The 16,397-nt window shown below is 41.1% G+C and overlaps 1 protein-coding gene across 1 annotated transcript in view; it reads right to left on the minus strand.

Annotated features, from left to right (window-relative positions):
* Positions 1-16,397, minus strand: part of tbc1d32 (TBC1 domain family, member 32) — a gene marked incomplete at its 3' end in the record, with an annotated part of 71,566 nt that overhangs the window by 50,393 nt on the left and 4,776 nt on the right. Inside the window, exons 5-16 of the mRNA XM_071547230.1 lie at positions 15,914-15,985; positions 15,666-15,791; positions 14,225-14,303; positions 13,573-13,676; positions 13,095-13,156; positions 12,376-12,526; positions 12,112-12,171; positions 9,327-9,429; positions 6,149-6,286; positions 2,720-2,809; positions 887-1,029; positions 31-158 (exon numbers count right to left, since the gene is read on the minus strand). Coding sequence (XP_071403331.1) covers positions 31-158; positions 887-1,029; positions 2,720-2,809; positions 6,149-6,286; positions 9,327-9,429; positions 12,112-12,171; positions 12,376-12,526; positions 13,095-13,156; positions 13,573-13,676; positions 14,225-14,303; positions 15,666-15,791; positions 15,914-15,985 — 1,256 coding nt within the window. The remainder of the gene's footprint in view (positions 1-30; positions 159-886; positions 1,030-2,719; positions 2,810-6,148; positions 6,287-9,326; positions 9,430-12,111; positions 12,172-12,375; positions 12,527-13,094; positions 13,157-13,572; positions 13,677-14,224; positions 14,304-15,665; positions 15,792-15,913; positions 15,986-16,397) is intronic.

The following is a 16,397-nucleotide window of genomic DNA, read 5'->3' on the forward strand; positions in this document are numbered from 1 at the left end:
ACACACACACACACACACCAACCAACTTACCTCTCACCGTGGGCTAGAACCAGATTTTTCTCGTATAAGAAGAGGGCTAAGCCTCTGTCGGTGTTTGCGATGCGAGCCAGAGCGTCGGCGATGAGAGTCAACGTCGCTCCGGGAGACTTTAATTTGGCCTGTGAACCGCAGAGAGGGAAACACACACGAGATTGAAAAGTGCTTCAGGAAGAGAGCGGAATGAGCGCCGAAAGTGATTAAGAGGGAAGAACGGGCATTGAGAATGGAAATTATATCATCAACTTTGACAGCCAGGGTACCGAGGAAAACTATTATGTTTTCATAAGTGCTGGTCTGACGATTTGAGAGAGATTACAAAGGGCTGACCGATGGCATAAAAGTGCCGAGCAGAGACGTGGGGTTTTAAGGATGATAGCTGCTCTCGTTTATCTCCTACTCAATACTAGCAAAAAATTCTTTAATGTCACTATCGGAAGTTGATGGCTGTGTGTGTGTTTGTTCTTTAACTTCTATAGTTATGGAGGAACAAATGTCCTCCCAAGGATAGGAAGATGAGGGAAATCCTCCAAAGTGAGGACGTTTTGCCGGTCTTCACTTCTTGTAAGGGGTTAGTTTAGGATTAGGATTTGGGTTTAGGATTGAGTTTGAATTAGGTTTAGGTTGGGGTGAGAGTTAAGGCTAAAGTTTGTTTAGGTTTAGGACTTGCATGTAGAGTTAAGATTTGGATTATTAGGATAAAGTAAAAAAAAAAAAAAGTCATTGAAGGTTTTCCAGACTATTTTTATGTAGCTGAAGTTAGGGAAGAACCTCTGTTATATCGGTGGTATATATTGGCAAACCCTGCTCACAAATACAATAATACAAACGTGTGTGTGTGTGTATTGACCTGCTGTCCATTGAGCAGGGCTATGACAGGAGCCACTAGTGTCTCTATGACGGGGGTCTGGTAGAGACACTCGGCAGCACTCTCTGTCCTCTCGCACAGCGTCCACAGCACCTCCATCACCAGGCCGCTGGGCGTCAGGGAGTCTGGACAAACAAACATTACACACTGTGAGCCCCCTTTACACATGCATTAACATGCAATCTGTGTCTGGATTGTGTCTACGTATGATTTAGCTGGATTCCACTTGGCATTCAAATTCGTCTAGAGTATACACATTGAAATCAGATTGTTATGCATGACGGTTCCTCTCGTAATATCTATCATTCCAAATTTGACAGTAAACGCCCCGTCTTGCCTGTTCCCCATCTCTAAATATCCCGATGTTACTATCTGAGCTGCCTGATGCTTGTTTTAGTCTGATTTGTGTGGGATGGATCTGTGCATTCAAGTGTATTTCCACATATGTGGATTGGAGATTTCATACAATTTGGAATACATGTACACGTTTTGTTGTTAATGTGGCCAAATGCACCTCTGACAATCTCTGATCAGATCTTCAATGCATCTTGGGTGCTTTTAGACCTGGATTTGATGCATTTTCGCTCGATGCAATTTAACAATCCAGTCTCTCGGGTTAATGCGGGTGTCTGTGGAGAACAGAGGGGAAAACTACACACAACCCAGAACCCAAATCAGGCCTTGGAAACAATCTGTGATTACTGCCTCTGTCTCATTCTCATAATTCTCTTCTAATTCATTTTGGAGACACATTATCACTGGACGGTGTGCTGTGGTGCTGCGCATTTGATCGTTAAAATCACACTTTCCTCTGTTTGTGAAAGACAGGGGAACAAGTAGGTGATTCTGAAGTTACAGAATTGTTATTAGAACATTGATAAAGTCCACACAGACACACACAAGAGTTCATTCTAGAGCTGCAACGATTAATCGATTAGTTGTCAACTATTAAATTAATCGCCAACTATTTTGATAATCGATGAATCGGTTTGAGTGATTTTTTAAGAAAAATAAGTCAAAATTCTCTGATTCCAGCTTCTTAAATGTGAATATTTTCTGGTTTCTTTCCTCCTCTATGACAGTAAACTGAATATCTTTGGGTTGTGGACAAAACAAGACATTTGAGGACGTCATCTTGGGCTTTGGGAAACACTGATCCACATTTTTCACCATTTTCTGACATTTTATAGAACAAACAACTAATTGATCGTTAGTTGCAGCCCTAGTTCATTCTGGGGTATCAGGATGCTGTTCAGAATCCTCTCTCAGTGCTACACTGGTCTCTTCGTCAGGCCGCAGGTAAAAGATGAATATGACTCTCTTACTTGTTCAGCAGCTGCCCAGACAAAGGAAGTCCTGTGAGACAGTCAAGGTAAGGGACACTATTGATCACTGGCAGCAAAGTTGCTGCGATATTATTCATGAGAATGAATGGGGCAATAAAGCAAGGTCCTCCGGGAGGCTGCCACGGCACTGCCTGACTTGGTACAAGGTTAAGAGATAAAAGATATGGTCTGAGGAATGTTGTTACGCCTCAGAGGGAGGGTCAATGTGTTCTCTCACTCTATCGCGCCCTCGCTGCCTCCGGAGAGAGACAAGGCCTGGACACAAGCCATTTAAGGGTGGAAGCTGAAACTCACCGACGTAGATAACAGTACGTGCGTAAGTGCAATGACACTAAAAAGATCCTACGTTAAAAAAAAAGTGGTTGTCTTGAGACTCAAAACTGCTCCGAGTTAATTTGTCACGCTAATGAGAGGCTGGGCAGAAGGTGTGTACGTACATGTGTGTGTGTGTGTGTGTGTGTAGCCCCACCTATGTGTGAGGTGTCACTATGCGGGGGCTTAGGGTGTTGGTACATGATGTTAATCAGGGTGACGACCAGGTCTGTCAGGCTGACTGGATCTGAAACACAGACAGGAAAGATGTTGAATGAGGAAATCAGTATGGTTACTCAGTGTGGGACAAACACAGACAGATTCAGGGAGGGACTCATACTTTCATACTTATGTTTTGGTAGTAGTAGAGACAAAGGTCATTCTGGTGCTTAATTTATGCTCAGATTCATTTCCAGTGTCAGTTTCAGTACCTGGTGTGGTTTCAAATTGGCTAATATTTGCATACTTGCAAGTATATACAATACTCGCACTATAACTGTTAAGTTAGTTGTATACTTTAATTTTGTCATACATTTTTATAAGTACAGTGTATAATTCTAAAGAATGATGTACCTTGTTAAACTTGAACATTACATTACTTACACTGAGCTAGTAATTACAAAATATGAAATAACACAGACATGTTTTTTTTTTTATCATTTTAAAGCATGATCTGCTATGTTAAACTTGAATATTTCATTGTCTATACCAGTGGTTCTCAACGTGGGGTCCGGGGACCACTGAGGGTCCTTGAGGGGGTTCCAGGGGGTACAGATAGTCATGGAGTTCTGGACAAAATCATATCTGAGAATAAAAATATTCACAGATTTGGGTCCGAGAGACAAAATCTCATCAAATGGGGGTCCGTAGCTCTAATGTGGACTAAATTAAGGGATATGAAAAAGGCTGAGAATCACTGGTCTAGTAGAAATGTAATTCATGGCATTTCATGGCTGAAAACCTCCATCTAATGCAATACATATGGGAAACAATTTGTCAAATACACTGGTATATTCCTGTAAGGTGACCCATTATTAAAATTCACTGATAGTCCCCAAATTTAACAATTTCCCTGATTTTCCCTGTCTGGAATACACGTAACAAAATCCCATAATATTTGAGAAATTCCATGACCAATGGGAACCCTGCATTTAAGACTTTTTCAGATTATCAGACAGACAAGCTCCAGTGTCCGCTGTATTCTTTGCACAGAAATGTAGTTTTAAATGAGAGACATAAACTTCTTCCTCAAATATGTTGGTACTGGATAATCATCCAATCACAACAATCCAAAAACAATAGCTGAAACTGGTTCAGATGCTGGCATGTGGGTGAGAAACTGATTGGGGGTTAGAGCCGAACGATTTTGAAAAAATATGTAATTGTGATTATTTTGACTGCTATTGCAATTGCAATATGATTTGCGATATTAGAGGGAATGATCATTTTTATATCATTATTCTTATTTTCATTGAAAAACTTATTAAAATGATTATGGTGTGATTTTTGCAGGGATCTGTACCAAACAAAGATGTTTTCTTCAGTCTGTAGAATATGATTTGATGATGTATTTTGACACATTTCACCTTTAACAAATATTGCGCCTCCTGTGATTTGAAAATCGCAGTAGGCCATATTGCGATTTCCATAAAATTTCGATTAATTGTTCAGCCCTATCGGGGGTCTGGCTTTAAGACGAGCAGGGGCTGGATGTGAATGTGGGAGTGGGCCTTGAGTTGCTCATCAACAGGCCTGCATCCCCAAAGCATGAAGCTTATCAGCGCTGTCATTCTAACTTCAGTAAATTGACTGATGTCAGACTGAGACACACAGACTGATAGGAGGGTGACTCATGGGTAAATCATGTAGTTAAGGAGGGACGGCAGTAGAAAATTAGTCTTTTGCAATAGTCCGTCCACATAGCATTCCAGCCATTACATAACTTTATCACAGGAGTCATTAAACGAGGGTGGAGGGTGGGACATCATCGCACCGTACTGGAAGGAGTGGTCATGAGTCTGTAGTGGAAAGGATAGTTAATGACTACATTCAAACAAAGGGATGGGGATGGGAACTGCTTTGAATTTTGCCCATGGGTACGCTGACCCAACTCACTCCTGCGTGAGTTCATCTGCTGTAACGTTTGAAGGAATTCATTTATTGTACAATAACTGAGGGAGGGATGAATAGGAAGAAAACATTTGCGCGGGGCAATCAAATATACTTTGTCATCATTATAGAAAAATGAATTGAATAATAAAGAAGATCAGTACAGAGCGCCAACAGCTGTATCATGTTGCCCGACAGCTTTGAGTAGATAGTGCCCACTTTCAAGTGTGCATTATGTTCAGCCTGTAGCATCCAGAGCGGCTCCCCAACTGGTCAAATATGTAGTCAAACCTGTTAATGTAATAAATTCCCACATAATCTAACATCACGCTATAGCAATTATGACTTTATCAGTAAAAATGATGTTACAGCCCTTATTAAGTAATGATATTTGTGTAATTGATTGGACGTAGCTCAACAATGTTCAATATGACGCATGCGATTAATTGGACTGATCAAATGCTCTTGGGCATGTTTCCATTCGCTGTCTGTCAATCAATGACCAGGAGCAGTAGAATGACATGACAGAATCGACGCGAGAGGGTAATCACTTCTGGCAACCAGACAACCAGACGAAGAAACCGACGGGGGATGCAGTGTGTGTGTGTGTGTGTGTGTGTGTGTGCGCGATTACGAGAGAGTGTGCGTGAGAGACAGAGTGAGTGAGTACTATGCAAGTGGCAGAGATTGTGTTGCATGTTTGTATGCTTCAATGAGAGTGTGTGTGTGTGTGTGTGTGTGTGTGTGTGTGTGTGTGTGTGTGTGTGTTGGAGAGGTGAGATGCTTGGGATATATATTTTATCAAACTGATCGTTTGGCGATGGAATTGTACACATGTGAAGTAGAAAACATATTAAACCAGTCCTTTACCCAAAGTGGACAAATAGTTCCTTGCAGCACTGAGGTTTGGAGCTGTGTACAAGCCATATTTTTTGTATCCGTTTTATGAACTTAAAGCTGCAATAAGAGAAATTTTCTGACCACTATAACAGAGCTGCTGCTGTGTGTCAGTTGCTTTATCATTGTCCCCTGATTCAGCACTTGGATTGCAATGTGTTTAAAACAAGCAGACATCATATTTTACATGACAAGAAGTGGCTGCAATAAAGAATGGTGGAGTTTTCATCACCATTGCATGTTCTGATGATATTCAAAGAGCAAGAACTTGCCTGGTGCTTTAAAATGTGCAATAGAGATTGATGACGAGTCGTATTTTTTGTGTTAAACAGGAATCTGTTTAAGACCTAATTAAATCTGCATGGCCTTACAAGACATTACATCATTAGTCATTATTACATTAGTTAAAAAGGAAAGGCTTAGGAAAGTAATAATTGCCAGGTAATGTAATAAGGTAATGTTATTACATTATCAGGCAATCCATGACATTATCAGTTCAGAGTGAACTCATTAAACTGAGTGTATTTATCAAAGTATAGGTGTTTACAATTATATAGAGGAAAAAAATCCAGCACCGCACCTTTGCGCTTCCTGACTTTGATGGGGAAGAGCTTTCTCCCATTGGTGTAGATGAGGACTTTCCCCAGGACACACAGTGAGTGGACAAAGAAGGCATATTCCAGCTCTTTCCCTGTGTACACACTCCTCTGGACCGAGCCTGCAACACAACAACCTCAACATCGCATCACAGCACTATCAACCTTTATCTCCCTCTACTCAGAATTTAGTACAACTATCCAACAAACATATTCCTTTTGCATTTACAAAAACAAAACTTTAATGAAAAAGTCCAGGAAAAATCTGGACTTTTTTATCTTTTTATCTTTATGCTGTTATCGTGTGTCCAGTTTTCTTTACGCCCACATATGGTTCCTGCCGCCAGCAGATGTTGGAGGGGAAGGCACAGAGGAAAACAGTAGGAGGAAGATAGAAGAAATCGCTATGGTTCTATCCAAATGTCAAGTGAATTTGTCAAAGTCGTGCCGCAAACAATAAAAGGCAAATTAGCTGAATAAACCGCTTCCTGAATGTCAGAAAAAAAATCCACAAGAAAAATGGAAAAGAGTCTGTCAAGTATGGATTGGACAAGTTTGTGTTGTTCTTCAGTGTCAGCTAGTGTCGGTCATATTTCAAGCTTTCTTGTGAAGATAAAAACAGAGAACTTGGCAATATTCTAATGCACCAACTAATGGCCATTCAACCATGATGGATGCCGTGTACATTGGAGAATCAACACGTACAACATTTCTGGATACACAAAGCCACTTTTGAACTGTTATGCAATGAGACTGACACAGGGCAGAAAAAATCCGTCCAGGGTGCATGAATCAAAAAGAACCAAAGGAGTAAAAATCTGTAAAACTCAGCTATCCTTACAGAGCAATTGCCAAAGGTTTATTATTAAAGACAAAAGCTTTTTGCGTGCACTTTCTTCATTCCTTTGCTGCAATGACATTGAACAAGATTGGAGGGAGTGGGATGGAGTGTAAAAAGGGAATGAATTGACCGATGTAAGAGGAAAAGACTGACATGCGGAGTCAATAAAGTGAAGTAAAAGAGGAAGCAGGCGAGGCGAGGGAGAGAGATGTCGTGTTAGACTCGCGGGCGTTCGTCCGTCTACGGGCGGCTGACAAGTGGGTATACAGCGGAGGAGGAGGAGGTAAAGTAAAGCCGGGTCCGCTCGTACAAAAGACGGGCGTCCTTGTGCGTGTGTGTGTGTCCGTGCGGCTATTGAAGGTGGATGAAGTGAAAACGGAGCTTGTTGAGACCGCAGGATAGCAAAAGAGAGCCCTTGTTCTTTTCTGAGGAGCGTGGAGGAGTGCCGGGGAGTGTGCGTATCGCCGCTTATCCGCGACAAGGTCAAGGTGTTCAGTCTCTAGGAGCCAGCTGGCTTACAGGAGAGAAAGCACAACAAAAAAAAAAAAAAAAAGTGCTGACGTTCCCTTTTTTACCACTCTCAACTTTATTGAATTCACTGTTAAAAAGGTCAATAAATCATTACCACGTTAATTTTGAGACATTAGTATGATTACAGTAAACAAACAAGACCTGCCCTGAGAGGACTGACAGCTTTTTACATTGTGAGCCACCTGGTCGGATTTGGCGGGAAATCTGCTGAATTGCTTTATGGCACGAAACAGGAGGAGGGCGCTGTTCTTTTAGTGCAAAGCTAAAGCTTGCAGAGTTTCTGGCAGTGGTGGAAGAAGTACTGAGATCTTTTACTTCAATAAAAGTAGCAATACAACAATGTAAAGATACTACATTACAAGTAAAAGTCCTGCATTCAAAATCTTACTGAAGTAAATGTACATAAGTATTGGCAGCAAAATGTACTTAGAGTATCAAAGTAAACGTACTCATTATGCAAACTGTCCCCATTTAGAGTTATATTTTTCATAAATTATTGGAATATTAATACTGATTTATTGACATACATGTACATGTAAGCAGCATTTTAATGTTGTCAACGTGAAGCTAATCTTAACAATTTAGCTATACTTTTGGGTAGTCTAATCTATAACAATGCTATTTTATAATTATTTTATAAAGATGATCAAATGTTTGAAATATAAAATGTATCTGAAAAGTAACTAGTAATAACTACAGCTGTGAAATAAATGTCATGGAGTAAAAAGTACAATATTTCCCTCTAAAATGTAGTGGAGTATAAGTACAAAGTAGCATTAAATGGAAATACTCAAGTAAAGTACAAGTACCTCAAAATTGTACTTAAGTACAGTACTTGAGTAAATGTACTTACTTACTTTCCACCACTGGTTTCTGGCAATGGCAGATGGAAGGAGTGAAAGGCCAATAGAAAAATTTAACAAATTAAGCGGGCCACACATAACAAAATAGCCTAACTAGTCCACATGGTAATTTATGTTGATGCAGTTTGAGTTTCTGTAGGTGGCTTCTCTTTGTCTGTTCAGCCATGGTGGCTATCACTGTTCATGCTAGCTACCCAGTCCTTCTTCTATTTATTCCAAACAAACCGGAAACATAAAAACGCACAAATTTTCCCCAGGAAAGAGCTACCAGACACCGGGTGTTTAGAACAGCAAATGGAAAAGCTTTCATGAACTGGGTACGTTTAATCACTATTGCGTTATAGCAATGCGATATATGAAAATGTCACAAATGATTATTTCAATAAAAGGAAAAGGGATTCATGTAATGTGTATCGTGAGTGTAATTAAGATTGCAGTCTCTTTCTGTCTTTTTCTTTGACCCTCCTCTCTACTCGGCCTAACACAACGTCCCACCGCCTCACTTGTTTCCTCTTTCACTCTGCTTCGTTGACTCGCTCTAGCAAGTTTCTCTCAGTTTGGTCACTCTTTCCATCACCCTTTGCTCTCCGTCCCTCTCTCTCCACCTCCGTCCTGACGACAGCGGGAACAGTATGCGGGCACGAAGGCGACTGGATAAATGACGACAGCAAAGTCAAGGTGCGAATACGTTTAGCGCCCGCAGACTTTTAATGAATCGCTTTGTCATTAGGCCTTCAGAGCGGTTCAGCCTGTACATATCATTTGTTTGGTGTATTTCACAGCGCACATTAAATCAGCATTACTGCAAATGTGCTGGAGATCTGATGTTTAGACTGTTGAAGTGAAGCTTGGCATTAGCTCAGCGTATCTCGGACAATCCTTGAACCTGTAAAAGAAATCATGTGTTTTATGGGCTGTTTTACTTACAGGAGTTCTGTTGCTCCACTGACTGGGTCAGATCAGTTGTCTCATCGGTGAAGCGTTCACAGGACTCGCTGTAATGAATACACTGCTGAAGGGCTGCTACAATCTGAAACAAAAACACAGATTCGAAGATTAAAACGATGCGTTTTGGGTTGCTGAACATTTCTTGTTGGCTGGATGAAATAACGCACACCGTTACTAACATGCGTACAATTCTGGGAGCTGTTGTTTCAGAGCTGCTGAGCCAAATTTAGATTAGCTGCAATCACATGACCAAAAAGAGGTTACTGGAGGGTTAGGACGGAATATCAATGCAACCCCATCTCATCGAACCTCACAATCAAGAGTTCTACGGCTGGAATCGGTCTTAGTTTTTCATCTGCGTTCGGAGCGCCTTAGAGATTCCGACGCGCCGCGACGCAAAAGAACTTTTAGGCTTTAAGAAACGTTATTGACAGTTACTTTAGAGAAAGTTGCCCGGGTGATTCCCCCATAATCCTCTCTGAAGTCAGAAGTGTACAGGGAATAGGGTTTGAGAGAGAGAGGTTTAGGACTGCAGAATCAATTCCTCATTAATCTCGGTTTGGAACTCGTTACAGCCCCCGGTGATTTCGAAGACACCGAAGTTGACCTGAGCGATTTGGCTGTATGAATTACACATACCCACGAATGCGGGGGGTGCGAAATTCACAGCAGTGGCCGGCCAAATGCTGCGAAGATGCAGCTCTCTAGTTTAGTTTGTCTATTCTGTCAGACACTGACTTTGATTTTGTTTGGCAGGTGAACAGGAGTAGGACTAGTAGTCAGGGATGTAAACTCATCAGGGGTGAAGAAGGTGAAGATATTTTTTTTAAATATCAGCTTTAAAATGTGGATTTACAGTCGATTTTAGCATGAGGATATAGGGAAAAACTCACCCTAGAACTAATGTAATCTTACTGCTACAAAAGTAATGTAAGGGGGACATCAGTTCAGGGCACTTTAAAAAAATAAATAAATAAATAAAACAGTCAAAAGAGTGCAGAGCCGGGTCCAAAATTGTATTAAAGTGCAAACAAAACAAAAACATAATATGCACAACAACTGACAAATCAAATGGAAAACACAGCTTATTTTATAGTTTGGTAGAGAGAGAGAGAGAGAGAGAGAGAGAGAGAGAGAGAGAGAGAGAGAGAGAGAGAGAGAGAGAGAGAGAGAGAGAGAGAGAGAGAGAGAGAGAGAGAGAGAGAGATTAAAAGAAAATCTAACCCCAGCGGTGAAACTTCACTCTAATGAGTGCCTGTCCTGCCTTGCCTGAGGCGTTTCAGAGTTGCTGGAGTACACAATTACTTTGCAAGGCACAAACAAAATAGTTTCATTGGCATTTCCAACTTTTTATAATAATATGATGCCCATTGTTATTGCCACACAATGACACACAGCATCAATCAGTTCTCTCTCTCTCTCTCTCTCTCTCTCTCTCTCTCAAACACACACACACACAAAACTAGAAAAATAGGATCATCTATGGAATTTGCACTTTACATCATTCCTGACATGTGTTTTGTTGCCAAATTGCCATATGCTGTCACCATTACGCGATGCCAGATGCCAAAAACTTTTGCCAGATGCCAAAACAAGGGAGCAGACTAGTGAACAAGGCTACAACTTTGGATTTCACCAGCCAGTAAAAACAAAACAGTAGAAAGCTAGTTGTCTGTCCTGTATAGCCTAATATAACCTACAGTGGCTTAATTTTTTACCATCTTGCCAAGTAAGAGTTAGGGGTTCAGTGCACCAAAAAACAATACAGGAAGTCTGAAAAGTCTGGTATCACAGGGATAAGTAACACCATATACTTGTTTTCCCTGCACTAGTGGTTAGGATGTCTGAGTGGTCTAGGGCAGAAAGGAAGTATAAATTCAGCTACTGTTGGAGGTCAAATTCAAAGGAAAAACAACACTGTCGCCAAGGTGCAAGAAATATAAATTGGTAGAAAGGACACATTGGAAGCCGATGGGTGAACAAGGAAAAGGTAGAAAGAAAGAATAAATTCAGTCCAAGAGTCCAAGAGTAGCTGAATTTGTTCCCTTCTACCTTTTTCTAGTTTATCCATCGGAGTCCAACAGTGACTAAGTTTGTCCTTTTCTACTTTTTTCTAGTCCATCCATCGGAGTCCAACAGTGGCTAAGTTTGTCCTTTTCTACTTTTTTCTAGTCCATCCATTGGAGTCCAAGGATAGCTAAATTTGTTCCTTTCTACCTTTTTCTAGTTTATCCATCGGAGTCCAACAGTGACTAAGTTTGTCCTTTTCTACTTTTTTCTAGTCCATCCATCGGAGTCCAAGGATAGCTAAATTTGTTCCTTTCTACCTTTTTCTAGTTTATCCATCGGAGTCCAACAGTGGCTAAGTTTGTCCTTTTCTACTTTTTTCTAGTCCATCCATCGGAGTCCAAGGATAGCTAAATTTGTTCCTTTCTACTTTTTTCTAGTCCATCCATCGGAGTCCAAGGATAGCTAAATTTGTTCCTTTCTACCTTTTTCTAGTTCATCCATCGGCCTCCAAGAGTAGCTGAATTTGTTCTTCCTTTCTACTTTTCTTTAGTTTGCGCACCTTGGGTGTAAGGTGAGGTAGCGACAGTTTAGTTTTTCTTGTGAGTGGTCTCAAATTGGAGGCATGGGTTCGAATTTCACACAGTTATGGTGCTCGTTGTTTCCCTACGACGCCAGACTTTTCAGACACCCTATAATCCGAAGTTCTACAAAGAAGTGGGTGAGAGAGTTACTGAGCATTGATTGAATCACTCACCAGAGACTTGTATTTTCTCTCCAGGAGTCTGAAAACCACGGTCCTACTGTAGTAACCATGCTGAGAGGGGGAGGGGTGGGGAGATCAAGGAAAAGACAAAACAGGGTATGTGATGCAATGTGTGAGAGAGATAACGTGTGAACAAGAGAGAAAGAGATAAGCAAAGTAATAACATTATGCAATATCTTCCCCAGAACACACTACTGTACTATACACAACAAACTCAACACAAAACACAAACCCCTGTTTAGCAACAATACACACCATCCACTTTTTAAACCAGGTAGCTTTAATATCCAGTAAGGCCAGCAGGTGAATGGGTTCCAGGGCTTTCTCAGTCCCTGGTGAGGTTAAGCCGTGTTCTGGGTGTAAGGACAAGAGGGAGAAGGTGCTCTCTATAACTTCCTCCATATACCTAGAGGAGGGGAGGAAGACGGAGACCAGAGTCAATATGCTAAGCTTGAGCCATGACTTTCCGTTACCTAAGAAATGCTCATCCTTCCTGGTTTGTTAGTGTTCTTTTTCTACAGGGAGGTGAGCATTCTAGTTTCCACTCCAGTTGGGCTGAAAACCATCTAATGCAATACAACAAAATAAATTCTGGTATATTTCTGTAAAGCGGCCCATTTGTAAAATTCCCTCATATTCCCCGACTTCCCCAGAGAATTTATCACATTCCCTCGCTTTCCCTGTCTGGAATACAAAATATCACGATATTCCAGAAATGAATGAATGAAACATGACCAGTGGGAACCCTGCATACAAATGTGAAAAAGGTCAACGTTTGTAGTCGCTCATGGAACAATGAATATCAATTTTGTAATGGCCACTTGCAATGTCTGCTAGTGTTTTCTTTTGGCTTTTGTGGCCCCACACATTGGTTGATTGTACAAACAATGCAGTTACCCCTTGTGATAATCAATAAATAAATGAAAAGAAATTTGGGGGAAAATCCAAAAGTCGTGTGGGGGACAACAACTCACTTCTCTGGGTGGCGGATCCAAAAGGTCGTCACCTCCTTTTGAAAGTCATTCATCAATCGCATCTGGAGAAAGATAGAGAGACAGAGAGCAAAATATAAAACAAAAGAAACAAAGAATATTATCACAAAATATTCTGTTTTTTAAAAATATTTTCTCATTTGTATATATTGCATATATCTTAATTTATTTGCATACTGCATATACACTACTATTTTCATATCCTATTTGTCTCTAAAATCTAATGAAGACCAGTTAAGATGATTTTTTAATTGATGTGGGAAAATAAAGAACAGGAGAAGCTGTACACTGTATTCAGATGGTTATATGTCCCATGATAGTATTTCTCACAAGACAATGGTAACACCGATACAAACAACCGCATAAATAAGGAACTGCATGCTCCAACAGCAGCATAATGTTGGGCATAATGGAGTACCTTTTGTATTATTACACACTCTACAGGTATAGGATGCTGTACCTGTTTGAGAAGACGACTGATGTCAGGTCTGTTGATATCGATGCCAGCTGAGCCAGATGGAAAGCTCAGCTTGTGAGACAGGAAGCTAGACTCCACACTTTTAGCTGCATGTCAAAAGACAAAATGGAAAATATATACTATTATACATAATACATGGACAAGTATTCTAAACCAATTTAAGATTATTTCATGAAAAGTGTACTAAGAATTAATTTGCAGAAATGACAATGGCAGGGTTCCCACTGTGGCTCTGATGTAAAATTCCATGACTTTTTCATGACTTTCCATATCTGAGCACTTCCATGTCCTTAAAATGTTCTTCCTTCATGGTTTGTTAATGTTGGTTTCCACTCTACATACACTCTGCTACATTCCTGTAAAGTGACCCATTTGTAAAATTTCTTGATATTCCCTGACTTCCCCAGAAGATTAATCAAATTCCCTGACTTTCCCTGTCTGGAAAACACCTCTCAAGGTTCCATGGATATTCCAGAAATTCCATGACCAGTGGGGGCCCTGCATTGTAATGCTAATATCAGAAATAAAACAACATTTTTAACAATGAAAAATGCCTTTGCTTTGCAATTTCATAAATGCAAATACATGGCAACGCAGCCTCAGTAATGCAACCGAGCGCATCAGACTGGCCTACCCAGACTGGTGTAGATCTCTCGTGTCACATTCAGTGGTGAGGAGGAGAAGGTTTTGGCAAAGAACCGAAGAACCTTATCCTGAGGGGGGGTGAGGGAGACGGCAAAAGCATGAGAGTTAGCAGTAAACACACACCCACACATACAGTTTACTCATTTAAAATCAGGTGATGAGTCAGACAACAGTGAAGACAAGTTCCCTAGGTCTTTGTTTGTTGTCTTTCAGAATTATTAGCTGAATTACCTTATTGTTACCTGAATTTTGGTTCATTGAATAACTGCAAATATGTTCGTACTTTCCTCCCCTTGTTAGTAATTCTTCAACTCTATTTTCTTTTGTCTGTGTTTGTTTCATGATTGTATTCGCTTTTCTCCTCTGAGCACAAATCTATTTATAGTACTTGGACCCATTGTTAGCAGCAAGAGGCCTAGCAACGAGAGGTGACTCACAAGCCAATACTGTCTGCGGGTCCAAGTACTACAGGCATGTAAGAGACAAAGTGTACTGTATATAGGTCCAAAAATCGCCCAACATATCCTTTAAACTTGAACATCAGTTGTCATCTGTGTGTTTTTCTAGTCTCTAGTCCAGTGGTTCTCAATGTGGGGTCCGGGGACCACCAGGGGTCCTTGAGGCGGTTCCAGGGTGTCCCCAGCAAATTGATGAATTGTTAAACCATTATTTAATTTACAAGAAGTTAACACATTAGAGAATGTAGAAGAATGACTGTTTTGATTATAGTTTCACTGTTATCTCTCTACCTACAATACAGATAGTCATGGAATTCTGAACAAAATCATATCAAACAATAAAGATTATATTCTCAGATTTGGGTCTGAGAGACAAAATCTCATCAAATGGGGGTCCGTGGACCTAATGGTACTAAAGTAGGGGTCCTTGATATGAAAAAGGTTGAGAATCACTGTATTGGCCACAGGGGAGCATTACAATTGCAGGACAAAAACAAAGTGACATATTTATTACTTACTGGCTCTTGTTTTCTCCCCAAACAAGTGGGTGATTGGCAGGATTGTGTGGGGGATTTTTTATTACCTCCGCCAAGGAGGTTATGTTTTCGGTGCCGTTTGTTTGTTTGTTTGTCTGTTTGTTTGTCTGTTAGATTTTCATGAAACTTCGTGGAAGGTTGTAGCATGGGCCAAGAAGAACCCATTAAATTTTGGAGCGGATCCGGGTCTGACTCACGAACAAGCAATAATAGCATGAACCTTGGCGGAGGTCTGCGCTCTCTGAGTGCCCTTCTAGTTTATTTTGGTTTTGGTAAATTGTTTCTATGGCTGAAATTGTCAGTAAAAAATGACCCAAGTCATTTTTACAACATAAATAACAACAATGTGAACTTGCGGGCCACAGGTCAGAATCCACAGAGCTGTTGTAAGCATCCAGCTACCGCAGCCGGTGGATGAAGCTGCTCGGGGACTCACGCCGAGGTCGGGGTCGGGCTCGGCCAGGGCCACACAGAGGTTCCTGCGCAGGCTGCTCCAGCTCTCGCAGCTCAGCACGTCAGACGGAGGGGCGCAGCACAGGGCCTGCAGCGCCTCCCAACGCACCTGCAGGCCACAGAAACATCACCTACCCTGCACAGCACTACGCATGCATCCACAGTGCATTAACTATGCAAGAAGACAATAAAGCAATGTCGTCATATCTGTGAATAAGTGACCGTTTCTACCTCTTTGGGTCTGCTGGAGTCAAGCTTTTCAGCCAAGGCTTGCAGCTGCTCTTGCTTGATGAATGCATAGCTCTGGAAAAGAACATGGAGATGCAATAGGCCCAGCTGTTGGAAATGTTGGAAAACAACTAGGGAGACAACATTAAATAAGATAAAACACAAGTGCTCCTGAGTAGAAGAGTTTTTGAGCGTGACGTGCATTTATAATGAGCTTTCACTGCGTGATAGCAACGTGCCAATCAAGTCAGAGGTCGCTTAGGGCCACGCTTTGCCCTACAATCCGCCATAAATCAACACCAGTGCATGGAAAAGAACAGGCTGTCCAAAGAACAGCAGCCAAGCCAAATGCTAGTCCAGAGATTGAAGCTGAGATACAACATTTGCACTTCATTTCAGCTATTATGAATACTTAAGCTACACAAAGAGTTGCGGTTAATCAAAGGCCTATCCCAGAAGTCTGCAGCGTTTGAAACTATAAATGGGC

The sequence above is a fragment of the Centroberyx affinis genome, unplaced genomic scaffold (genome assembly GCF_046629955.1).
Source record: "Centroberyx affinis isolate AG114_WGS23_722 - 3 ecotype Tasmania unplaced genomic scaffold, CSIRO-AGI_Caff_v1 ptg005735l_1, whole genome shotgun sequence".
NCBI lineage: Eukaryota > Metazoa > Chordata > Actinopteri > Beryciformes > Berycidae > Centroberyx > Centroberyx affinis.